General features: G+C 40.9%; 1 protein-coding gene across 1 annotated transcript in view; it reads left to right on the forward strand.

Annotated features, from left to right (window-relative positions):
• Wnt10 (Wnt oncogene analog 10) overlaps positions 1 to 26932 on the forward strand; it is a 62595-nt gene that overhangs the window by 15776 nt on the left and 19887 nt on the right. The window contains exon 2 of the mRNA XM_065224476.1: positions 13020 to 13246. Within this exon, the coding sequence (XP_065080548.1) occupies positions 13020 to 13246 (227 nt within the window). The remainder of the gene's footprint in view (positions 1 to 13019; positions 13247 to 26932) is intronic.

Raw genomic sequence — 26932 nt, forward strand, 5'->3', positions numbered from 1 at the left:
AAATTCTTTTTAATAAAGAAAGATAAGATAAGATATCTTGTTATTTTTTTCACTTGGTGTTATTTATTTTCAAAATGCAAAAGTTCTGATGTCAGTACCGATGAAATATGGAGTAACATTTCAAATTTTCAAATTTCAAATCAATGACCTATTTTATCTAGTGGCCCTTTCGACCTTATCTTATTTGATCTACTGGTGATCGGCCCTGATTAGATCTGATTTTCCATCATCAACAAATGTCCACAGAATTCATGGGAATTTTCACGGAAATCAACCAAAATACAATTATATTCAAATTTGTTTCTGTGATACAAAAACAAAAAAATCACAAAGAATGCAAAACAAATGGCTTATACGTTCAATACAGGGCTTAGATCTAATGTTGGGCCTACTAAGCGGAACCCACCCTTTTCTTCTATTTTTTGAACGAATTTTTTCACAAAATGGAATGTTCTCACTGCAAATGCCTTACTAATTTATTTAACTTTCCGTACGTATCGTAAGATTTAAAAAGAGCAACACTTTTTTGAAACATTGTTAAAAATCAAACACTTCTTCTTGATCCCAAACTCAGCCTACGGATTATAAACTCAACCTAACGCATTGAAACGCTATTGATACGCAATTGAATTCACTTCAGCCTATCGGATGAAGGTAAAAATTGATTCGGTCAGAGCATCACACGCGTTCTTGTTGACTTCGTTCGGTAGATTTTGAACAGAAGTATCGTACCAAACGCATAATTGACTTGTTAACGCCGAAATCATGGTTTTATTTAATGGTTAATCTGCTCGATAGGCTCAAAATGGGAGATTAGTCCGAAGGAGCTATCTACCCTACGTGTGTTAATTTATAAATAATGTTAATTTATTAAAAAAAATTAACGTCATATACGAGTTAATCCGTAATAAAGATTATATTCGATGAGCTGGAAATTTGAATTCTATACCATTTATATTAAACACAATACAATGTATTTCATGACGATGGAGACCCAGTTATGAGGCCTCCAAACACGAGGAATAGTCCGCAGGCATCGGACCTCAGATAGCCTATTCAGTTTAAGACACGGATGATCCAAAAGGCTGCTGATCTGTAAATCGAACAGCTAAAAATGAACGACAAATCCGGTATATTTACAGTTTTCCACGAAACCGCAAATTTCGATTGACCTAATCAATAACATAAATGGTCGAACCTACCGATTACGAATTCCTTATTAAATGTTTTATTATAACCATTCCACAACAAGCATCCACAGTGGGAGGTCTCACTTCCCAAAAAAAAAAACGACTACGCATTCCTAGACGAAGTTTCTACCAAATACGTCTGTGCTCTATTGCTTCCGCATGCTACCCAAAAACAGCACTCCCCTGGGATCGTGGGTTAATTTTACGACGATATTTGCGGAATTTAAGGTCTCCCAGCGATGATTCAACGCAAAGCTTTCGGTGCCAAATCTCATCTCCGGGATCTCAACCACCGGCTAACTGGTCTGCGGGGCTGGCGCTACCGTATATGTTTTATAACCATGATTATGTGATTTATTGACATTTCATGACCTGTTGCCGGAGGAAGAAAAAAATCCCACCATTTTCGGGTTATAACCCGTCCCTAGCGCTCTTGGAAAAGCAAACACGCCATCACTCGGCCAGTAGACCAGTGCAGTCGTAAATCAAATTTATTAAATCTATAAAACAAAAATCTTTCCTCAAAAACGACAACAACGGCAGCATGCGAAAGCGCGAATCTTTCATCAGCAAATTCGTCAAGTCGGTTTTGCTCGAATGAGAGAGCTTATCTCCGCTGCTGGCGGATGTTGTTGACCGAGCAAAGTTTGAGAGCTCAAGCTCATGTAATGAATACAAATTTGTGAATTAAATTCCTGTGAGCTCACTCGCTCTCCAGCGCTCGTTGCATCATTTGAGCCAACTTCCAGCGCGCAGCAAAAATCACATTAATCTCGTCCTGCCCTGACGAAAGCTTCCTTTCTTCGTCACCACCGCATGCCGAGCATCCCCGAGAGCGTGTGCCAGTACTATCTATCTTGTGTGCGTTTTGCTGTCAGTTTCCCAGAAGATCGACGACCGGCGATAAGAGACACTGCATTTATTCTGTTGTTTGTGCAGGAAAACGGCTTATGCATGCCATCTCGTATTATAAACTACTCTACTTTCCCAGTTCCGCTGGGCTGTTCGTCGCTGTAGATGAAGGTATGGGTAGTTGTAGCAGCAGAACAGTTGCGCATGAAAAATATCCCATTCAGGAAAGTTTTGCAGCACCACCGTCCGAAGGACCCTCCGCTCTGTCACATATGTTTAGAGATCTAAAAACGCTGCAGCTACTGCTACTGCCAATTGAGTATTGTGACATTCATACTCACAATCGACATCCTGCTATCGATGGATACCGATCTGGATGGGTTCCCTTTAGTTTTGCTGCTTTGTTAAAGATCAAGATAAGGACGTTAAATCGTGTGTTCGGCCATTGAGCTCCCGGTACTTTTGGTTCTCAGACTCAGACAGTGATTTGAAGGGATTACGTTGTGGATCGGCTATTCGACGTACATGTCAGTCGGTTTGGATTTAGTTGGCTGCCATCTGGATTCGAATTGCAGGTTTGAGCGCGGAATTGGGACTGGCCGTTGCTTTGTAGTGTTCTTTAGGTTTAAAATTTGCGAATTGATGTAATAGAAAGTTAAATAGCTAAGGTTTGTAGCCATTTTTGAAATTCGTCCCGAAAATCGCAAAAAATGGATATTGATTTTTGTTTCATGCATGTTTGTATCGTATACAATTACACATACCAAAATTGCTTAGAAAATAATTTACATTAATTTCATACATTTATTTTCATTGATTTGCCTGTAACTTTGTTTATCAAACGAATTCCGTAAAATGGTGTTTCACTGAAAAACAATAACAAGTTCTGGCCGCTTTAATTCACCATGTATAAGAGATACAGATTTGAGTTATTTGAAGAAAAAAAATTAGCTAACCTACAAAAGCCTCATAATTTTATCATTTAACATTTTTGCAAAGTTAAGAGCAACCTACACAAGCTTATTTACATGGGAATATTTTGTTTTACTCCGTTTCAAAATGAAACCTGTTGTGATCAAATTGGTTCAAAATTTAATGTGTAACAGGTATTTAAGTGACCTTTTTTAAGTAGCAACGTTCAAAGTATTGTCATAAATCGAAATCTTATCCAATAATCACGAAATTTTGAGAAATCGTTATTCAATGTATGAGAAACCTACACACTTAGAAATACCTAATTTTACAAGTGACGAAATCCATCTTTGACATAAAGGATGAGACGTAAACAAACATGTCATGTAAAATTAAGTGCTCCGAGACTGAAAAGTTTGTTACTCGACGAAAAGTAAGTTCGATGGAGCTGAATTTTGCGTCTATTATTACTCAATTTTATGTCATAATTGACGCTCGTATATGTCAGTCTCAGAGCACCTAAATTTACATGAATTTTTCTAAGTGTGTAGAAAAAATATAAAATATCAAAAATAAAAGCATAATTCTTAGAGGTTTTGTCCGGGCTCCGGCCATTGTACGCACAGTGTGGCAGCGAAGCCATTCGCGTGGCCAAAACCTCTAGCGCCATTGGTTTGCTTTCTACAGCGATGCAATGTTCTACAAAGTTGCTCAATTTTAAAAGCGCCATCTTTTGAAAGCTTCATATTAGTTCATTTTTACGCCACATAGGTGGCCACATAATTTTCATTTAATTTTCAGTGTTCATACTTGTGCTCCTTTCAAACTCCAGCCCTGCTTGCATTGCTTAGCTACAATAATCGTGCTTTGAGTGTGTTGGTTTATTTCCTTTAAATTCCGTTATAATTGCTTATCTCATGCAATTTACGCGTATTTCGTCTACTACTTGCAGACTTGATCAGGGTCCAAGTACTCAACACCAGATAAGCAATTATTAACGGAATTTAAAGGAAATAAACCAACACACTAAAAACTCTTCATAAAGGTATCCCGTTACGAGGTAAGACAAATTTAAAGGATACAATAATCGATTTAAAAATGAATAGTGCAGTTTACAGTCCACAAGTCTCGAACAAATATAAAACGAAGCTTATCAAACAATCTATCACCTATAGCAAAATGTCAACAAATTTGAAGGAATTTACCATATGCAATATTCAAATGATGTAACATGAAAATGCCTGCAGTTGCCTGTTGCAATATGATCGTTATTTTACCCAACAAGGTCTACACTAAAGACTGGAACGCGCAAAAATTGGTCGACAAAAAAATCGTTTCTTTTAGTCAAAATTCATATCACAAAAATCTTCTTTTTTTTTGTGTAGTCATATATTTAAAGGAAAAAAAAATCGTTTATTCTTTTGGTTTGCCAAATCCGAACTGCCGTGCCTTCCGCTTAACCCCTTGCATTAAATATTTGCACAGTGGTCTCATCGACCTTATTCGCCGCCGAACGCCAGTTAGATTTAAACTGCTGCTCGTTTTCCATGGATTTATTAGTTTGTTTGAGATTCCGTTTGACCAAGGCCCAATACCGTTCGATGGGACGGAGTTCTGGGCTGTTGGGAGGGTTGTGGTCTTTGGGTACCACAACCACGTTGTTCGCATCGTAGTACTCGATTGCCTTTTCCCCATAGTGGCAGCTCGCCAAGTCCGGCCAGAACAGCACAGGACTATTATGTTGCTTTAGGAATGGTAGCAGCCGCTTTTCCAGGCACTCCTGGACGTAGATCTCTTGTCTGATGGTTCCCGTAGTAATGAAAATGCCGCTTTTAGACCACAGGTGTATATGGCCTGCCAGACGAGAAATTTTTTTCGGGAGCTTCGATAGTTTGATAGTTTTGAAAATTTCAGCCACCTTCCCTTTTCCTGATGCGGTATAAAACTTCTTTCCCGGAAGCTGCTTGAAATCCGCCTTGACATAAGTTTCGTCGTCCATGACGACACAGTCGAACTTTGTGAGCAGATTCGTATACAGCTTTCGGGACCGCTGCTTTGCCGACGTGTTTTGTTTGTAATCTCGGTTCGCCACCATCACATTCTTAAACGTCGACAACCCGGCTTGTTTCTTGGCCCGCTGCACAGTAGTATCCCAAGTAAAAAATTTGGTTTTCTGAAGGTTCTGTAGACCATGATTTAGACTTTTAGAATGCTATAAACCCTCTATAAAACTGGAAATGTTACTTGGGATGAGACCCATTGAGCTTGTCAGCGACGTCCCGGATGGAGAGGTTAGGATTCCGCTTATATTTCACCACAACCTTCTTCGTCGTCGCTGCAACGTTCGGATTACAATTGCCACCGCTTCCAGGCTTGCTGGCGGTCGACAGATGCTCCCCGAACACTTTTAAAACGTTTGTCGCGGTCGATTTGGCCACATCCAGCAATTTTGCCAACTTGGTGTGTGAGATCGTCGGAATCTCTTGCTGCGCGAGCAAAATTTTGACACGCTGCTCCTCTTGCTTGGACGTCATTTTTAAAACTGGAGAGCAAACGGTGAAAACTCATCATAGCAACCATTATATGTACACTCAACTTCCAAATGCAGCATTTCAGGTTTTTATTTATGCATTTTAACAGAAATACACCAATTTGAAGTTGACCAATTTTTGCGCGTTCCAGATTTCAATCACTGTTAAAAAATTGGCTGCTACTTTTTGCTATATTTTGAGCAATTGACATTTTTATGTATCACTTTTTTGAGGCAGTTATGTTAATAACGTTATAATAAAGCATGATATATAAAATATATCAATATGATTGATCCCCCTTGTTCGCTGAGCAAATCTTCGTCCTGTTCCAGTATGGTCGCTACCAAGAACCATTTTCATCGGGTCATTATCCGACATTGTACAAAGTGCCCAGCCCACCATAGCCGCCCGATTTTTGCATTCGATCTAAAAAAAATTCAACTTACAAACCTACTGCAATGCTACTTAATGATTCAATTCTTTTCTACAGTGATTCAACAATTTCTGAGGTAAATCCAATCTTTTCAAAATTGGTTTAAATGTTTTAGAAGTGAGACCAAATCCGAAACGATTCAGGAAATTCCTAATTGAGGTGACATTTTTCAAAGCAGATTCAAATCTGAGTCGATAAGTTATCAACATTTTTCTAACTGAGTCAAAACCTTTTTGTTATATTATTCAATCCTTTCTATCCTGAAGTGATCTAACATATCCCGAACCTAAGCTTTAAAGAATTGGTTTCGCATTTTCTGGAGTAAGGCCACATTAGCTGATTTAAAATCTTTCTTATATGAATCCAACGTTTCCTGCATTGATTCAACTATTTCCGAACTGAATCCAAACATGTCAGGACGGATTTGACATTTTCCTAAGTGAGCCCCAGATTTTTGTTAACTGCCTTGGCATTTGTCAATGTCACAATCTTGCTTAGCTTTCCTAAAAGTGTACACGCAAACCAAAAATCTATTACAATGAATGTTAGTTCCGTTTCCTATCATCCTCTGTTCATGAAAATCGCAACGAATGTTAGAAATTGACCATGCAAACGATGTAATGGTTTTTTGTCTTTTTTATTTCGTGTTCTATCTACGCTTTTGACTATACCAGTAAGCTTGTAGAACGACGTACATTGTAGAACATTGTAGAACGACGCACACACTTGCCTCGAATCTCTCCAGCAGCAAAAAAGCATACGAAGTCGAGTATGCGAGAAAACGAGCGCTTCATGTTTGCTTTTAGGCTATCCATATTCAGAAGCATGGAGAGAGCAATGGAGAAAGCACAGGTTTGATAATCGCAACGTTCGTGGTTCGAGTCCAGCCGGCAGTCTGTTTCAAATTTGTTTCGACATAACTAAATTTACCTCACTAACACACACTCTTCATTTTTCGGTCTCCAATTTTCTTGCATTGGACCGCAGCTAGGTATATCGCATCCTCGGTTCATGCGGTCTCCACTAATATGAATCCCACATAATTGTAAGCGAATCTTACATCCCCCGGTTGGGTGTATATACCTTTGTGAGTTCATACGTGATGGTAGATGTTTTTAAGCCAGGTTGGATTTCGGTTTAATCGTTTGAAATGCAAATTCCGGGTTTTGACTGCGTTTAGAATGCTTTTTTGTGACACAACAGAAGTGCAATATTATTATTATTTATCTTTATTAGGGAGGCTTTCAGCCTTGGGCTGGTTCGCCTTCAGGAAGAAGTGCAATAAATGCATTTTAGGCGATGGTCAAAATGTCAAGATAGTATTGTTCGACCGTTCAAAACCACTTTTAATGATTCTAGCAGGCTGCATTGGACTTTCCCGCGGGTGTAGATAATGCAAATTCCGGGTTCTAACTGCGTTTAGAATGCTTTTTGTGGTACAATAGAATGGAACTTGCTGAATCCGTAAGGATCAACCTGACGTATTAACAAAAGTACACCCAACCGAGGGATGTAAGATTCGCTTACAATTATGTGGGATTCATCATCAAAGGATGTTAGTGGAGATTGCATGAACCGAGGATGCGATATACCTAGCTGCGGTCCAAGAAAATTGGCAACCGAAAAATTTAGAGTGAATTAGTGAGGTAAATTAGTCATGTCGAAAAAAATAGGAAACAGATTGCCGGCTGGACTTGAACCACGAACGTTGCGATTATCAGACATGTGCTTTCTCCACTGCTCTCCCAAGCTTCTGAATATGAATAGCCTAAAAGCAAACATGAAGCGCTCATCTTCTCGAATACTCGACTTCGACTGTTGGAGAGATTCGAGGCAAGTGTGTGCGTCGTTCTACAATGTTCTACAATGTACGTCGCTCTATAAGCTTACTGGTATAGTCGACAGCGTAGATAGAACACGAAATGGTCAATTTCTAACATTCATTGCGATTTTCATGAACAGAGGATGATAGGAAACGGAACTAACATTCATTGTAATTGATTTTCGGTGTGCGTGTAGGTATTTTCATAGAAATTAGATTTTTCTGTTTTGCTGAACTGAATTTTGGCTCCTGTATTTAAAAAATAGGCCTGTATTTTATGGAATAAAACTTGCTGAATCCATACGTGAGAGTTTTTTTTTCCTTTTGGTTTGTTTTTTTCCGTCGATCTTGTTTTCCGTGCTGAGCACCAATGCTACCGACGTGCCAAGAAGGCAGCTCCCACACCTGGACCCTACCTATCGACCCATCAAACTCATGAACCGGGGACCAACGGCTTTACTTCTCATCCGAAGGAAGGCGTGATCAGAGATGTTATGCCTCAGAACATCCCGGCGGCGCCGACTGGGATTGAACCCAGGCCTGCTGGGGTGAGAGGTAATCACGCTTACCACTACACCACCGGCGCCGTTCAACGTGAGAATTTATCAATTTTTAAGTACACCGAGCTTAAATTCACAAAGGACGTATTTTCATAAAAACTTTGATTTTCTTTCCTGCCAAGTTTAATTTCGACTACGATATTCGACAAATAGACTTGGATTTTATAGAATGGACCTTGCTGAATCCATACGTCATGGTTGAATTTTTGATTTTTTTTGTGGAAACCGAGTTTAAATTCACAAAAATACGTATTTCGATGAAAATTCGGGTTTCCTGTTCAGCCAAGTTGTATTTTGGCTTATTCCTTTGAAAAATAGGCTAAGATTTTATAGGCTGGAACTTGCAGAATCAATACATGATGGTACATTTTTTGAAGCACGCACAATTTTTTTTTAATCTCAAAAGTACGTATTTTCATGGAAATTTGTGTTTCCTATACAGCCAAGTTGAATTTCGGTGCCTTCCTTTGAAAATAGTTATGGATCTTATAGAATTGCTGAATCCATACGTATTTTCATAGAAATTTGGTTTATCGGTTCAGCCAAATTGCATTTCGGCTCATATCTTTGATTTTGTTTTTTCTTGATGTTGTTTTCCGTCGATCTTGTTTTCCGTGCTGGGCACCAATGCTACCGACGCCAGGAAGGCTGCTCCCACACCTGGACCCTACCTATCGACCCATCAACTCATGAACCGGGGACCAACGGCTTTACTTCCCTTCCGAATGAAGGCGTGATCAGGGATGTAATGCCTCAGAACATCCCGGCGGTGCTGACTGGGATTGAACCCAGGCTTACCACTACACCACCGGTGCTGCTGATCTTTGAAACATAAGCTTGTATTTTATTGAATGGACCTTGCTGAATCCATACGTGAGCGTTGAACCAGGTTTATAATTCGAAAAGTATATTTTTACACCCAACCGGTGGATGTAAGATTCGCTTACAATTATGTGGGATTCATCATCAGAGGATGTAAGTGGAGACCACATGAACCGAGGATGCAATATACCTAGCTGCGGTCCAATGCAAGAGAATTGGAGACCGAAAAATGTGGAGTGTATTAATGAGTGAAATGAACTATGTCGAAAAAAATTGGAAAAAGGTTGCCGACTGGGACTCGAACCACGAACGTTGTGATTATCAGACCTGTGCTTTCTCCACTGCTCTCTCATGCTTCTGAATATAGCCTAAAAGCAAACAAGAAGCGCTCATTTCCTCTCACACTTGACTTCGTATGCTTTTTCTGCTGGAGAGATTCGAGGCAAGGGTGTGCGTAGTTCTGCCATGTTATACATACATAAAGGCAAAAGCTTGCTTGTGTAGATGAAAGCACAGACAGAACACGAAATAAAAAAGGCAAAAAACCATTACATCGCCTGCAAGGTCAACTTCTAACATTCGCTGCGATGTTCATGAACAGAGGATGATAGGAAATGGAACTAACATTCATTGTAATACATTTTTGGTTTGCGTGTACAAATTTGGGTTTCCTTTTCTGCTAAGTTGGATTTTGATACCGTCCTTTGAAAGTTATGCTTGGATTTTATAGAATGGAATGTTTAGTCAGGATGGATTCTGGCTCCTTTTTCTGAATATTATGCTTGGATTTTGTTGAATAGACGTTCCTGAATCCATACGTCTAGTTAGATTTTTTGAAGCACGCGCAATTGTTGAGAAAACTGAGATTAAATTCACAAAGTAGATATGTTGATATAAATTTGGGTTTCCTGTTCTGCCATGTTATATTTGAATAAGGAGGAACTATCGAAAACAGAACGTTTTTTTATAAGAACGATTACGTTTGCGGTATTCCGCTTGATGGTGTATTCGGAATTTATAAAACCACAAAAATTACACTTTTGCGCGAAATGACTTGTTGATAACCAGAGTGTTACACATAATAAAGTCAACATTTCTGGCTTCTGTTATACATTATTGTCAAAAATCACGGCTTCAAAGAAGTATAAGACTAAAGCGAAGGCTAAGAGGTAATGTAAACGCTTGAACTACATGTGATGTAAAACAAATTTTGAAGGTTTTATTTTTTTTATTTTTTCATTATTTTTTATTCCTCCCCCCCCCCCCCCCTTCACTGGTTCGAGCATCGAGTGAAAAAAGAAAAATAAATGTGATTTGTTCCGGCCTTATTGATTTTCAGGGTGCATTTCATTGTTTCTTCTTCATTCCTTTATTTAACGTCGGTCTCTGTTCCGCAATCTACTGCAAAACACCGACGGACATCGATTGCCTTCCATTGACGGCAATCGAGCTTCCACACCTGCGTAGAATATCGCACCCATGGGCCGGGCCAACGGCTTTACTTCCCTTTCGAAGGAACGTTTTATACCTCAGAAAAATCCCACCGACCTCGGCTGAGATTGAACCTATACCCATTGGGTTGAGAAAGCAGTCACGCTTACCACTACACCATCGGCGCCGACTTTTTATTGTTTCTATTGGTGCAAAATATGGGCTACCACCTCGCAGTTTTCTTACGAGCTGCTTCCAGCAGTTTTATGAAAATTAAGGAATACATTCTAAATAGCGTAGCATCAATAAGATTCTCGTATTTTCTATAGGCTCTAAAAGATTTTGTTTCCAAAATAATGTTTCGCAGCAAAGTATGAGTGGTAGTAAACGTAATTTTAAACTGCTCGACTGATGTGATCCATTGATTATGACACAGTCGGCTACACCAGTTTTTCTTGCATGTCAATATGACTCATAAGAGGCTCTCCATTTTCCACGTGGAGTTTATTTGGAGAGGGGGTTGGCGAGTGGTCCACACATATTTTCAAATATTTGTATGGATGATTGTCTCCCCTCCCCCTCGTGGCGGGGAGTCTAAAACATCTCAAAAACTGCCCCCGTGGTATGTAGACAGCTCCTAACTTTTAACCACCTTTCCCTGTAGCTTATAACAAAGTTTATCCTTCGGTAGCATTTTCTCACGCTCGCTGCAATTCACTGCGCTATTCCAACCAGAATTCCAGGAATAAGGACCCTTTTTGTCCCTCGCCGTAGAAACCGACGAAGCAGCATCCAAACGGACCATTCATCATAATTGTTGTCTCGGTGTGCGAAGCCTTGCACTAGATTCCAAGCAAATTTCTTTCACTCAGAATGCCCTTTGCGTTTTGCGATGATTCCGCAGAAAATCTGTCCAAAGCCGAAAGCTCCCCGCCAGCAGCATCTCGACCAGCAACCGTCCACGAACAACGATGGCATTCAGGTCATTCTCCCGCACTCCATTCCAATCCAGTCCAGTCCAATCCAGTCCAATGCCCGGTCGCTGTGGGTTCAATCCTCAGCGAAATCCTTTCCACCAGAGACAGAGGCCGTGAGAACTTGGTTGGAGTTATTTTTATGATATTCCCTTTGCTCACCGCGCGCGCACTTTCGAGACGTCGACGATGGCTAAAACGACAAAGTTGGCTCACACAGTCTTAAGGGCTAATGAAACAAATTCCAAGGATTTTTCCTCCTCCGAGCGCTTCAGAATCCGACACTGACTGAGCAAACGAACCAAGGAGTTGAGTTGCAGTTAAGGGCAAATTGTTGCTGCTCTTTCCTGGAGCACTGCTGCTGGATGAAGCAATCGATTCTCACACTCCCCGTGGCATAGCGTGGCACGGATGGGCTCTGTTCCGGGATTGGGCTCAGTATGCAAAGTACAACATTCAAGAGGATGCCAATGGAGTGACAACACCACCGAACAAGGTGGGTGAACAAATTTGTACGACAATTAAAACGATTTCTGTCACTCGGTGGATAGAACATTCCTGAAGCGTTTTGCCTTGAAATCTGAAATTGACTTATTTGAGAGTCGGAAAGGAGAGATTAGGGGGTGAACATTGGAAAACTATTGTCGATTTTGTATGATTATCGATCGAAGAATTTATTATTCAACCAGTGGTGAGAAAATGTAGAAAACTGAGCAGCAAAACTGTAACTATTGGTGAAAATAGCACACATTACTTTTCTATTTAAGTCAAGTATCGGAGCTACTGAATACATAGTTCAAGGATCTATGATGAAAGTCCCAAACTGAAGGCTGGAAATCCATTTCCAACGTGCTCGTCTTGATAACAAAGCTTGCCTATCAGTTGCCAATATATGTTTATCCGGTTTAGCATTTCGAAATTTGGTTCATGTCCAATTAGCATGTAATTTATGCCAGCAGATTTGTTTATTAATGATCTGGTATTTTCGCACATCCATCCAAACGGAATTCAATGCGGAGCACCACACGCCAGTAAAAAGTAGATCACACAGCTCACAACCACAATCTGGTAACTGAATCCTTTTTTACCGAGAAAGCTTGCTCTGGGACTAAATGCCTATATTTCACAGTTTATTAATTAGTTCCACTCGAAAGTGTTAAACCGCGAACCGCCGATCCCGCATCAGTCGTCGCGTAAATTCCTCGGCTGCAGTGAACTCGGCTGACATTTTGCATTCTCATCTCGCTCGTCCCGAGGAAGTTCGCGTGCTGCCACTGCCGTTGCTGCAGCACTGGACCCGTTGCAACTGCTAATTCATTCCAATAAATTAATTACATCTCATTAAAATAATGATGGGAAATTAGCGAGTATGTATAACGCGATAACGATCCCGCGTTTTGACCGCTTTGCATCAGCTCAAGTACATGCATCCGATAGGATTTTAAAAGCAAAATTTCTTCTTTTCTCTTTCTTGCCTTCCCCTCCTCCGTAGAATCCTCTGCATGCCGGATGTCCGTGCAACATGCCGCACGGTGCCGGGCTTGACGCGCGAACAGCTGGAACTGTGCTACAGGGCAAGCGATGTGACGGCCGCGGCCATCGAGGGATTGGAGCTGGGCGTACGTGAGTGTCAGCATCAGTTTCAGTGGCACCGGTGGAACTGCTCGTCGTTGAGCACCAAGAGCCGAAACCCGCACACGTCCAGCATGCTGAAACGAGGTAAGATCACCGTTGTCTTCTTCCCCTTTCAAATTCCCTCTAGGCGGGGATTATTAAAAATTAGACACATGGGATCGTTCTGGGTGGCAACGGCTGAGCTAAGGACCACACCCGGCGACAGACTGGACTGAAAAGGTCAGTTCATTAGCTGACACGTCCAAATTATATTTCTCACCTTCCTCGCAGACAAGGCCGGCAAGGCAAGAAACGATGATGATGTCTTATTCGTTTCCTTTCGGGTACAATCATGGTGCGCTTGAAGCCTAAGTACGCGTGACTAATGTCCACCTTTTTGATGGTTATAATTTTCTAGCTGTGGATATCCTGTCAAAGTGGGAAAAGCTGGAAACAAGATGACACTTCGATTTTCGGAAATAATTGCCTGAAAAGAAAGATGTATTTCAATTTTCATGGTCATTTAAATTGTTGGGTGGATTTAAAAGTAGCGAGATTTAAAGGCATTTGAAATCCTGTGAAGACATTTTTTTTTTGCTACAGACATTTTGAAGACATTTCGTGATATGTGAACATGTTTTTCAATTTGAACAATTTGAATAAGACTTCCATAGGTTTTTTTGAATTTTAAGCAGACATATAAAGATGTTTGGTGGTTATAGAAATTAAAATTTTTACTTCATATTTAAGCTCCTTGTTCAAAATATCGTCTATGAATAATGTATTCAAAATCAGATACAGGAATCCTCCAAATAACGCAATTTTCGGGAGTCCTCCAACCAACTTTTTTGCTGATTTTTGTTTGTAATTAAACCTCTCTAAATTACAGCTCCCAAGATTTACATAATTTTAACAGAACTATTTAAATGTTCCTTAAAATATTTACATTAAGTTAAATAAACGGCCTTGAAGTTCTTTGAGCATGAGCATGAGCATGATTGACCGCCCACGGTTGCTACTATGTTATTGTCAGACCAGCTGTAAATACACAGAAAATCAATAGACGATGCTTGGGACTAGCAATCATCCTCAATGTGTAAAAACTGGTGATCTCAAACTAGGCAATACCAGCGCCGGCCGCGCCCGAACACAGGTCAATAAAGGAAGGGGTAGGCGAATTTGTTGACGTGACACTCGCTTTGATGGAAGCCGAGAACACCTCTGCACTTCCACGAGGAATCACTGGGATATTGGGTAATATGGTTGGGTTTGCAGCAGGGTTCGTTTTGGTAAACGATAAGCTGAATTGATGTCCTAACGATCTATTAACGCGAATGAGCTTGGGATTGAACCCACGGTTTTCTGCTCAGTAGGCAAAAACGTTTGCCACTAGGCAGACGAGCTCCTTTTTAATCATCGAGTTGCTGTTATTACCATGTAGTCATGTTAACAAATAAAACGATTAACGAATCTTGAATGTGGAGGGGCTTGAGATTAGACTCATGATGTTCTGCTCAGCAAGCAAAAAAGGTTGCTCTAAGGCCACCGAGCCCCTCATATCCATTATACCGTTACTCAAGTTGCTATTACTATTTAAACCCGGCACCGACGACAACGAAGATTTTTACAAAATACACGATAAACAAGCGATCTTACCATACATTTTTAATATGAAAGGACCTAGGACTGCGTTTTTCTACTCAGTAAGCAAGCCACTGCAACAGAAGATCTTTCAAATCCTAAAACTAAAAGCTACGAAAGAGTACTTAGGCCTTCATTAAGTTCCACTTTCACGCGACGTTCAATGTTTTGATTTGCTCTTTACGCATGGTTCAGGCAATCATAACAAGCTATGACCGACGTGACGATTGTTTAAGCCCTGGTTAAACAAGCTATTCAAATGAAATTACGTTCTCGAATTTCACTTGGTATGTAATGAACAACAAAAATACGCGATAATTTATTTATTTGTCTGCATCAACAGGCTGAGTATAGCCCCAATGATGATTTAAGTAACTTATATAGATAAGTCAAAAAATAAAAACTAAGAATAAAATACATAAATAAAACACACGATCATTCACGGTTACCTATGCCAGAAAAGAACGATGAGAAGTATCTTCGTAGCAGCTGTCGAGGCATATGGAAATCGAAGATGCCCGAGACTCGATTGAACACTCGTTGCAGCCCACCTATTGCACCGTTCATGCCATAGTTTGTGCGCTGAAGTGGCAATCTCAGCATAACGTTGTTACGTAGCGCACGGGGTTGGACGTTAATGTTGACTTGCCCCAAGATTGCACTGCAATCAATTCTACCTTGTACCTTGAACAGGGCCCTAGAGGTGTCTCTTCTAGTTCGGAGAGGCTCCAGATCAATCAGCTGGCAACGGATTTCATAGCTGGGCAGATGAAATGGGTCTCTCCAAGGCAGCTTCCGCAGAGCGAATCGAAGAAAACGGCGTTGAACGGACTCAACTCTCTCAGCACCATTGTTGTAGTTTGGACTCCAGACCACAGAACAATATTCCAGAATGGATCGCACCAAGGAACAGTACAGTGACTTCAAACAGTAGATATCGGAGAAATTCTTTGCTATCCTGAAGATAAATCCCAATGTCCTAGACGCCTTGTCGACAACGTACGAGATGTGCTGCTTGTACGTAAGTTGAGAATCCAGAATAACACCCAGATCTTTCACATGGTTTACACGGTCGATTACAGTGCCGATAAGTTTGTATTCAAATGTGATTGGTTCTTTCTTCCGAGTTAAAGTGATCACTGAACACTTAGCGGGGTTAACCACCATTCGGTTCAAATTACACCAGCTGGCAAAGGCTTCGAACTGACGTTGAAGGAAGTGACAGTCATCAATCGAGCGGATTCGTAGGTAGATTTTAAGATCGTCTGCATACGATAGTCGTGGGCCTTCGATGACCAAGTTCACGTCATTGAAGTAGAGTAAGAAAATCAAAGGTCCCAGGTGACTTCCTTGAGGTATTCCTGACGTAGCTAGATAGATATTGGACCGGTTGTCACCAATGGCAACCATCAGTTGCCGATCAGTGAGATATGAACGAAACCATCGTAAGAGGTTGCCGCTGACCCCAAGTCTATGCAACTTGGCAATCGCGATGGCATGGTTTAGCTTATCGAAGGCAGCTGACAAGTCGGTGTATATGACGTCTGTTTGAGTCCTCTCTGCCATGCTTTCCGTAAGATACGAAGTCAAACACAGCAGATTTGAGGATGTAGAACGACCGGAAGTGAAGCCGTGTTGATCACCACTTAGATACTGCTTACAATGAGAGAGTAGAGGCTCCATGATAACTAACTCGAATAACTTCGAAACTGCACTCAACGACGTAATTCCACGATAATTGTGCACATCCCGTTTGCTGCCCTTTTTGTGGATAGGAAACATATGTGCGTATTTCCAACAAGATGGAAATGTACCACTCGAGATGGACAATCGAAATAGGTGAAGCATGGGCATCAGCAAGCTGGCGATATGCTTTTTCAGGAATACGGATGGAACGCCATTGGGTCCTGGATTGAAGGACGACTTGAGTTGTGATGCGGCAGTGAAAATCATCTCGACGTTGACATCCGTCGCACCCAGTGTTTGACCGTACAGTGGAACATTACTAGCTGCTAGGGTAACGTGTTCGTCAGTTAATCTCTCATTCGTGAAAACACTGGCGAACTTCTCAGAAAATAAGCGACAGATCTGCTGAGGAGTGGAAGCAACTGCTCCATTCAACACCATTGAAGAAGGTAGGTCGGATTCCTTGCGCTGCTAATTAACGTAATTCCAGAATGACTTCGGGTGCGACTTGAGTTTCCTCTGAATCCCTCCTTGATATCGCGAATAGCATCGACGGCTAACTCGCTTGAACTCATAATTGAGCCTAACGACGTTTCAGCGAAAGCGTACGATACTTTGTGAATTTTCTTAATGCGGCTCTCTTGGTCGACTTCAACCTAAGCAGTTCACTCGTCTGCCAGGGAGGATGAGAAATTTTACGGTGAACTCTTTTCGGAACGTGCCTGTCAATGACATAAGCCAAGACATGTGAAAATGTTTGCGCAGCGGTTTCAACATTATCAGGATCGAGGATGCTCTCCCAATCTATACTAGATAGCTATTCATATAGTATCAGCGGTTGATGGTTAATTTTAAATATACTAACGGTACTGCTTACGATACAGAATACGACCGCGAATACAACGGCGCCTACGACAACGACAACAGCGAATTTCTAACTTACCATTTTTCTAGGATATAACACCTTTTCCTCACCCTTTCTCCACTTGAGCTTCATGTCCGCTATCTGTCACTGTTTGCAAACATATCTAATACCAATTAACTTTGTTGTAATACATCCTGCATTGCCATGTGCTCAGTGCTGTGCCTAGTGCTTTCCCCAGGAACCTTTCAAGATCACCAGCTACCGCCCGTCTAGTCTTGGGCGTATCCAGCGAGGCATCCTTCAGCTTGCTCACAATCTCCGACACTGACGAAAGACCAGCAGACGAGCACTTTTGCAAGCCGTAAACTCGCTAATTCACGGCAACGTCGGCCACCGAATCACCACCAAAACTCGCGGCGGCCATATTAGCAGCACTTTCCCCAGATAATTTACCAACTGGACTGTGTTCAAACTCGCACACGGTGACGAGACTCTCAATGGAACTACACGCCGAAAGCGTAACATCCGAACACGGTGAACCGGCCTCCCGGTAGGCAATGAAAATCACAAGCACACTTACACACCGCTGGTTGCAAAAAACACACCCGTGCAAAGAAACGGATCCAAGAAACGTCACTCTCGCGAAAGCAAACTCGTCGTCTTCGAACGGCAAAAAAAAGGAACTCAGTGTAATTTTGTGATACAGAATTTCCACTAAAAATTAACCGGGAATGCACGAGTTTTACCACACCCAACTGCGAAACACGTTCAGAAGCACTTCTGATACACTTTCGGTATCCTAAACTGCCTTGAAGTTCTTTGACCTATGCTGAAGTTCCCGCAATTTTCCTGAAATTTTCGATACTTTTTGGAAGCTCATGGAACTTCCATTAAAATCTCAAAACTTCCCAAATTTCCTCTGAATTTTCATAGGTATCGGAATTCACCAAATTTCATGGAACTTCTCTGAAGACCCCTTAATTTTCCATAAATGTTTGGAGCATTCCATAATTCAACTGAGCTTCTTGTAAGCTCCTGTAATTAAATATTGGAGCCGCTCTGAAGTTCTCCTATTGGAGCTGCTCTGATCTCTGATACTTGGAATATCCCTTAAAAAATTGAAACTGCCTAATCACTCTCTGAAGTTCTCTGGACTTTCCAGAAGATCTCAGATCATTGCTTAACTGCCACACCCAGTGCTGTGTTCCTAAAATTTGAGCTAAGTAGTCACACCCAATATTGACCAGCGCCCTTAAAATATAAATCTTTCTAAAATAACGATGCGTCCGCCCCCGACATTGATGACGTTGTTTCAAATAGTTTATTAGAAAGAAATAGACGTTGCTACGTTGCTGTTTAATTTATGCTAGAGGTGGTGGATATGTGATATCTTGAGTAGTTATAAATTATGACTACTGTTAAGATAGCATAAATCAATGGCCAGCATAAAAGAACAGCAACCATAAAATATATTTCGAATAATGCAAAATGACACATCCCATTTGACTCTCGTACAAGAAACCTGACTTTCGTAAAGGAAACTTTTATCTAGGAAACCTCGTGAATCCAACCTTTTCTCCAACTACTTTTAGCAAAAGTGGAATACCAAACTCCTCAAGCATGTGTGCGTGTAAATAACGCAATCGTCGCTACGCAAATCTTTGCAATAAGAACAAAAGATGTTTGTGCTGTTACAATTGATGTTACCTTAGGAAATCTTAATAGGCAATACGTTTACTGTTTCAGTGCCAGGTTTTAACGTTTATATCAGGTTCTTGTTTTAGACACTCTCAAGATCTCGTGACATTACTGCTGAAAGTGTTTAATCAGTCCAGAAAATTTAACACTTTCGGAAGTGAGTCTATCTTTGAGTGATTCAACATTTTCCCTACTTAACTCAAGCTTTTCTGAAGTTATTAAATATGTTATGAGCTGAATGCACGGATCCAGTGATTGCAATTTTTCCGAAGTGATTTAAAACTTTTGTTAAGTTCAGTACTGTTCGAAGTTATTCTGTACGTGCTATTTTTTTCTGAAATGGTCCAGTACTTTCCAAAGTAATCCTAAGCTTTCTCAAGTTATTCAGTTCTTTCTGAAGTGATTCTGAACTTTTCCAACGTGATTTCAAACTTTCCTAATGTAATGTCAGTATAGACAGATCTCGTTTTTGAAAACGTAACTACAGTCCACTCTCTACAACTCGAGTTATAGAGTTATTGAGTTATAGAATAACAATCCCATACAGATTCGCTATCGCAGTAGCCATGACACTCATTTTTATTATGGTTATAAAACTCGATATCGAGTTAGTGGACATCGAGTTGTGGAGAGTTGACTGTGCTTCATCTATGTTGCCAAAATGGAGACCTGTATCGATGTGTCACAATAGAGTGGCTTAGCGATAAGAATCAATACTCCCTTAAGTGAATCCTGTGGAAAAAAAAACTATTGAAAAATTCTTGGAGGTGAGGCGGACCTCTTGGTTTTTGACGGTCTAATTGACCTACATTTGGAAGCGGCCAGCACTATTCTTGCCTATCGTAAAATATGAGATCACCAGTTTTTAAAAATTGTAGATGCATGCTAGCCCAACTTATCGTTTGTTGCTTCTTTGTCAGGTGATCTGGTAAGAACGGAGTAGCAACCGCGAGCGGTTAATCATTCTCATGCTCAATTATGTCTGTACTATCTGAAGTGATTCAGTACTTTCTGAAGTTTTTCTGCAGTAAAGCAGTACTTTTCAAAGTGATTCCGAGATTCTCTAAAGTGTTTCAGTTTTTTCAGAAGAGATTTTGAACTTTTTTTTTGAAGGATTCGGTGCTCCCCAAAGTTTTTCCGATTTTTTTCCAGTGATTAAATAATTTCTGAAGGGATTCCAAACTTTTCTGAAGTGATTAAGTTATTACAAAGTGATTCAGCTCTTGAAGAAGTGATTGTAAACTTGAGAGAATCGATACAGTACTTTCCGAAGTTTTGTGAAGTTGTTCAGTTTTTTTCGGAATTATTTACACTTACACTAGCTGTCACAGTTTACGTTTATGTAGTAAACGTAGCCTAGACACTTTTGCTATTTTGAATTTTAAAACGAATCACTCCTTTTTTTATTGCATTGAAATTCTTAATTTGTTACGCGATTCAATTACTAACCATAGTTATTCTAAAGAAAACTTAAAATTTAAACGAAATAAAAGCACGACGTTACAGTTTATCTGAGCTTCTGTAAAGTTTTTGAAATCTTATTGAAGTTAATTGAACTGCCCGGAGATTTTCAAAGTTTTTTTTTTCAATTAAATTATTTATTTAGGATCGAATGTCTAAAAAATCCTACCAAGTCGAATAACAGCGTATTATATTCATATTCAATCAGGCTAAGGTTTTGTTGTACTCTGCTGCCTGAAGATGTCATCTCCACTCTACTCGATCCATGGCCACACTCCGCCAGCCTCGTAGTCTGCGAAGGGTCCGCAGGTCACCTTCTACTTGGTCGATCCACCTTGCCCGCTGCGTGCCTCTTCTTCTTGTTCCTGTTGGGTCGTTTTCTAGAACCATTTTCTCTGGGTCGTCGTGCGGTATTCCTACGACGTGCCCAGCCCACCGTAGTCGTCTAATTTTTGCAATGTGGACGATGGATGGTTCTCCCAGCAGCTGGTGCAATTCGTGGTTCATTCGCCTCCTCCACGTTCCGTCATCCATCTGCACTCCACCGTAGATGGTACGCAACACCTTCCGTTCCTTCACGAGCATAGTCTCGTGGGCGTAGAGGACCACTGGTCTAATCAGCGTCTTGTAGACAGTCAACTTCGTGCGGCGGCGAATTTTATTCGACCGGAGCGTCCTCCGGAGTCCAAAGTAGGCACGATTCCCTGCCATAATGCGCCTTTGAATCTCTCTGCTGGTATCATTTTCGGCGGTCACCAGTGAGCCCAAATACACGAACTCATCGACGACCTCGATTTCGTCACCGTCAATCTAAACTCGGGGTGGGAGGCTAACATTGTCTTCCAGAACTTTTTCCTTTCATGTATTTTGTCTTTGAAGCGTTTGATGGCAAGTCCAATCCGCCTAGTCGAGTAACAGCAACTAGTTATGTAAAAAGAAAACATTAATTTACATGGAACATTAATGACGTCCGATATATCAAGTGACTTGAGACGGTTAAGCGATGAAGTCAATAAACTTCAAAGTCTCACTATGGGCTTGATTACTATTGCTCCAATGCGTAAGAGTTGAACATTCTGGACGAGCTGAAGTCATTATCAGCAAACATTATGACAGTACATAGTACAGCACCTTTGACTCCGTCTTAAGATTTATGTCAAAGCCTGGACTCAGAAATAAATAACAAAGAATGGACGGACTACACCGCTCGTGTATCTCGTCGCTTGAGTTAGAAAAAATGGCCCATTGACAGAACTACGCTTAAAAAACTCACGAGGTTAACTAGGTAGCAGTAATAAAATATAGATGTTATTCAAGCACTGTGAGTAAAATTGTAACAATCAGCGTTTAAGTAAAGATTGTAAAACGGTATACACTGATTGACGAAAAATAAATAAATTCAGACCAATGCAAGCTACTTCAATGGTTCTTCTTCTTCTTCTTTTTCGCATATCAAGCTTATTGCTTATCGCATATTAGCTTTTTGCGTGCTCTCAACTTATTGTTCTAAATGCACTTCCACAGTTATTAATTGAGAGCTTTCGATGCCAATACCAATGCATGAATTTGTATATTGTGTGGCAAGCACAATGATACTCTATGCCCAGGGAAGTCGTGAAAATTTCCAACCCGAAAGATTCCCTCGACCGGACCAGGAATCGAACCCACCGCCTCCGGCTTGGTAATGCCGTGCCTTTACTGACTAGGCTATGAGACCCCTAGGCTACTTCAATGGTACTGCTTCATAAAATCTATGACCTAACTTGCCTCCTTACCCTCTATTGACCGCTAAATATCGATTCCCATTTGTCACCACAAATTGATGCAACAAACTTACCCACTTGCATCAATTGATTTTCCATGATGCAACCTACATTTTGCCATCACTTGTTACGTCACACGCACATCACATCAAAGCAAGTGCCTATAAGTGTATTCAAATAAATTCATTTGAATGAGCATGAAAACGGAAAACAGGAGATTTCGTCAGCATGCCCAAAGACTCGTACTGCTCTGCTCCCATTGACGATGACGACGACCCCTTCTTCAGTCTTGTGTAGCTACCTACAAGCGGCAACCAGATCTGCTAACAAACCATTCGATTGTTCCACACGTGACTGACTACTGTGGCGGGGACAGTGAGTCACAGTTTTATGGGGTGAATAATTTTTGTAGCATCTCTGACTCTAAAGGCTGACTCCGAGGTTCGTCGTTCGTCTTGTTGTCACCGGGCTTGGCCATCTGATGGATGGACGAATGACTTAACCGCGACATCCAACGACATTGTGAACCGTTGTCGAATTGATCGATTGCTCACCAAATGCAAAGAAGAGAAATGTTGCAAGCGGGAAATGCATCAATTCGTCTCCGGGCATCGAGCGGGAAATAAAGGGGGGAGCTTCATGGCTTGGTTATTCATATTCTCTCTAGGCTCTTGATCCCATTGAAAAGCTTGCCGAATCGTTGGTTAACAGGGGGGACAAAATGTCACCGTACGACGAGTGTGAGTAAATAAGACCCCGGGGCCGCAACCGACCGATTGATTGTTGGTCGACTGAATGACGGACTGGCTCCGACTGACGACTGGATGCGGAATGACTTCGCGAACTGGTAGTTAGTGTGATGCAATTCGTAATCGACTGACTGACTGACATATGTATATGCCATGACAAATTATGTTTTCTGTGCATATAAATTTTCCCTCCCGTTCCAGACGCACAGACGCAGTGACATTCGATTGACGTGATCGACATTTACATATGCGAATCGAATTGAATTAACATCAAATTATACCTGCAGCTTTCCGATGATTGGGACAGCTTTTGTTCGATTGAGAAGAAGGCGAACGGATTCTGACGAAAGATCACGACAAATTGAGTTATTTGGGTTAATAATGGCACTTGTGAATACAATGAGGAGCGGTGGTGAATTTTGTTCAATGATGATTTCCCATATCCCATTGATTAACAAAGGGAACGTGTTGCTTTAATCCATCAATGAATCGCCATTTAATGGCACGAATGGCATAATCGATCAACCACGGTGGTTGATTGATAAAAAACCAGCCCGACCAAAGCTAACCAACAGCATTAAACCATTAAATTCAATTATAATTTTCTTGATCAACTCCGATCGTATCGATTGACGGACGGGCTAGCCAATCATGGTTCGCTGAATGGACTGAAACTATGTTCCATTACGGCATTTATAAATTTTTCTCCTCTCTTGCAACACCAGCCGGAAAATCTAGCAATGTGTGTAAAAGTGTGAGTGTAAGAGAAAGAGCCTATCTTGGGAATGGGTTCGATTTTCCTCCCCCATACCCAGCTCTTCTTTTGTGTGCTGCCAGCACATTTCCACAAAGAGCTGAAACGGCGGCGCCCGGCTAGGCAGCCTTAATCGATTATCCACATTTCTTCGCACACAAGATTGGAGGAACGCGATGGGAAGAAATACCTAACCATACAATACCGGCTGCCCATTTGCCGCAGCTCGGGCTATCTCCTTCGATGAAGGAAAAGAAGAACCCGGAGAAACCGGAGGCTGAGGTGCAATTTGAGTAATGTTTCAAATTAAATTCAATTTTATTTAATATTGCGCTTTATCCTTTACGTTCGGCATGTTGTGTCTGTGTGCATTTTCTGCTTCGGGTGGAATGTGCGCTTTACGCGATTTGATTAACTCGATTAACGATAATGATCTCGTTCACTTTAGTAAGTTATTAAATTAAAACAAATAATAGCCGAAGAGCGCCCGCAGGAGTTCAAGGCAGGTTCTCCGCAGAGCGGGAAGAAGTGAGAAACTGGAATTAGCTGTTGACGCGGAATGAAGTGATATTAGTACGCTGCAAATGGCACTCGGGGGGAAGTGAACTCCGAGAAAAATTGATTTAAATTATCTCCCCTGGACACAATTTAATGGCTGCACGGTTGCGGCATTACGGATCGAGTGAGCCTTACCAACTGTGAATGTAAGAGTTGTTGAAAGGTTTTTCACTTTTAGGCGAATGATTTTCAAAGAGTTTATTTAAATATAACATTTGAGCTAGTTTGTTCTTGATAAATGTGAAGGCATAAATATTATTTGAAACTAATTGCTTGTACTACATCGATAATTTATAAATAAAGAAAAATGAGGCACATGAGGTTGTTAGTTGGACAGTCGTTGTTACTTTTGATCGAATACACCTCTACATATCCACAACTTTCTTGGGAATGACATTTCTGTAAGTTGCAAGGAAAAATTAGATCTGAAGTTTATTGTGAAATTAGATCAATCTTTTAAAGCGTGATTCGATCCTATCACAATAGTGATATAAAAGGACCTGTGATAGAACTCACGTTTCTGTTCAGTAAGCAAACAAGGTTGCTACTAGGCTCCGAGTCCCTTACATCACAGCCAACCGCAACGGGCAACTATGTTCTAGACTATTTTTTTTTTCAATGATCCGAACTAATTTTATAGTTCCAGGAATAAATCATTATATGTGAGTAATTCTCGCTGAAACCAATCCACGTTTGGCTCGAAAATATAAAAAAAGTGATAAAATCTTAAATATAAAAAATGCTCTTGCTCTATATTCTTGATTTTTTTTAATGCTAAGAAAAATTCAAACTTTTGAATTATTGAAAACCTTGCATGCATAAAAGTTGACAAAAATCGTTTACAAATTATATCACGACAGCAAATTAAAAAAAAAATTTGTTCCAAAATCCCGAAAATGAATACAAACTTTGTGCTGAAATTGGAACTGATGACCATTTGGCCTAATGGTCATCAAACCTAACGCCCTTTGACCTAATGAAGCTAATGACTAGAGCAACGGTTGTCGTAACGTGGGTAGATTACCTTTTCGTGGTACGTTACGGGATGTAAGATCTACCACCGATTCCTTGACTACTTCAAACTAGGGGGACAGGATCCTGATGAATGTGGGCATCTTAGTGTAATACCTGTATAATGAGAGAGAGAGAGAAAAGGATATGTAATTTCCATTTAATTCCACTACCTTATTTGCTTATCCTTGACAGATACGCGTATTTCGTCTACCAATGTGTATAGAGATGAACTAGCCTTCGGCTAAAAATCTCTTGAATAAAGAATTTAAAAAAAAAGTCTACAATGTGCAGACTTCTTCAGTGTCTTGTACTAATACTCGACTGAAGAAAAACATCGCATTTACCGAATATATATTAAGGTCTGTACTCGAAAAAAATGCACCAGACAAAAGTGTTCGCCAAAAAATTATTTTAAGTCGGATTTTCTTGAAACTTTCAGGGAATGAACTAATTCATATGGATTATGTTCGCGCGTAATGGCATGATGCCAGGTCCGGCCAAAATAATGTCTCGCCTCCGTGGGACCGCAGGAAGGGCAACAGACGCTTCTGGAGGCACTCGGTGCGGTAAATTTCACTGTTGATGGTACCCATTGTGATGTACGGTTTCCTCAGTTTACCGCATTGGCATATGGCCAATGCAAGAATTTTTTGGCGAATTTGTCCACCTTCTTCTTCCTTATGTCTTCCGGAACAACAAACCGTGATTTGGCAACGTAGAACTTCACCCCGGTATCTGCTTTGCGTCTGCCTTGATGTAGGTTTCGTCATCCATAACCACACACATCGGTTTCGTTAACCACTCTCGATACAGCTTCCTTGTGCGGGATTTGGCCACCGTGTTTTGTTGTTCACGCCTTGCGGACCTTGAATACATGAAGCCCAGCTCGTTTCATAGATTGCTAAACGAACCAGGCGGAACACTTTGCCTTCAGAGCCGGGTCGCGAATCGAAAGGTTCGGATTACGCTTGAAATAATCCAACACCTTCCGGGCCTTCACAGGGTCAGCTGTCTTCGATTTTCTTCCACTTCCAGCCCGCCGCTCGGTCGTCTGAGACTCCTTAAACGATTTTACCACCCGAGACACAGTTGTATAGGTGATTCCCAGTTGTCTTCCGATCCATCTCATAGTCACAGTCGGATTTTCCATGACGGCGCGCAAAATTCTCCGGCGATTTTCTTCTTGTTTCGATGACATCTCAATAATCACTGAACCGATTGTTATGAAATTTTGCACATGTAAACAATTCACTCCAAACTAGTTCTACCCAGATTTTCGTCAATTTTTACCCACGGATAAAAATGGTGCATTTTTTCGAGTACAAGCCTTAACACAGGTACATTTTCACTTAGAAACTAGGTAAACTTAAATTTAATTTCCTGTAGGAACAGATACTCCGCTGCTTACTGGTTGATGTGTCCTAGGCAGTAACTTGAAAAGCCATGTGTGTCCGATTGCTTGATCCCTGTTGAGTAAAGTTGAATTACGTTGTTTGTTGATATCGAGGCTCTCTGCAACATCCAATTTCCATGGTGTAGATACGGTCCGTAAAATCGTGATGTCCTCCGTCGATAGTTGGTGGTCATCTGTGAATATGTGTT

Source organism: Ochlerotatus camptorhynchus, unplaced genomic scaffold (assembly GCF_037179485.1).
Source record: "Ochlerotatus camptorhynchus isolate MF236.1 unplaced genomic scaffold, CSIRO-AGI_Acam_v1.1 ptg000211l, whole genome shotgun sequence".
Lineage (NCBI taxonomy): Eukaryota > Metazoa > Arthropoda > Insecta > Diptera > Culicidae > Ochlerotatus > Ochlerotatus camptorhynchus.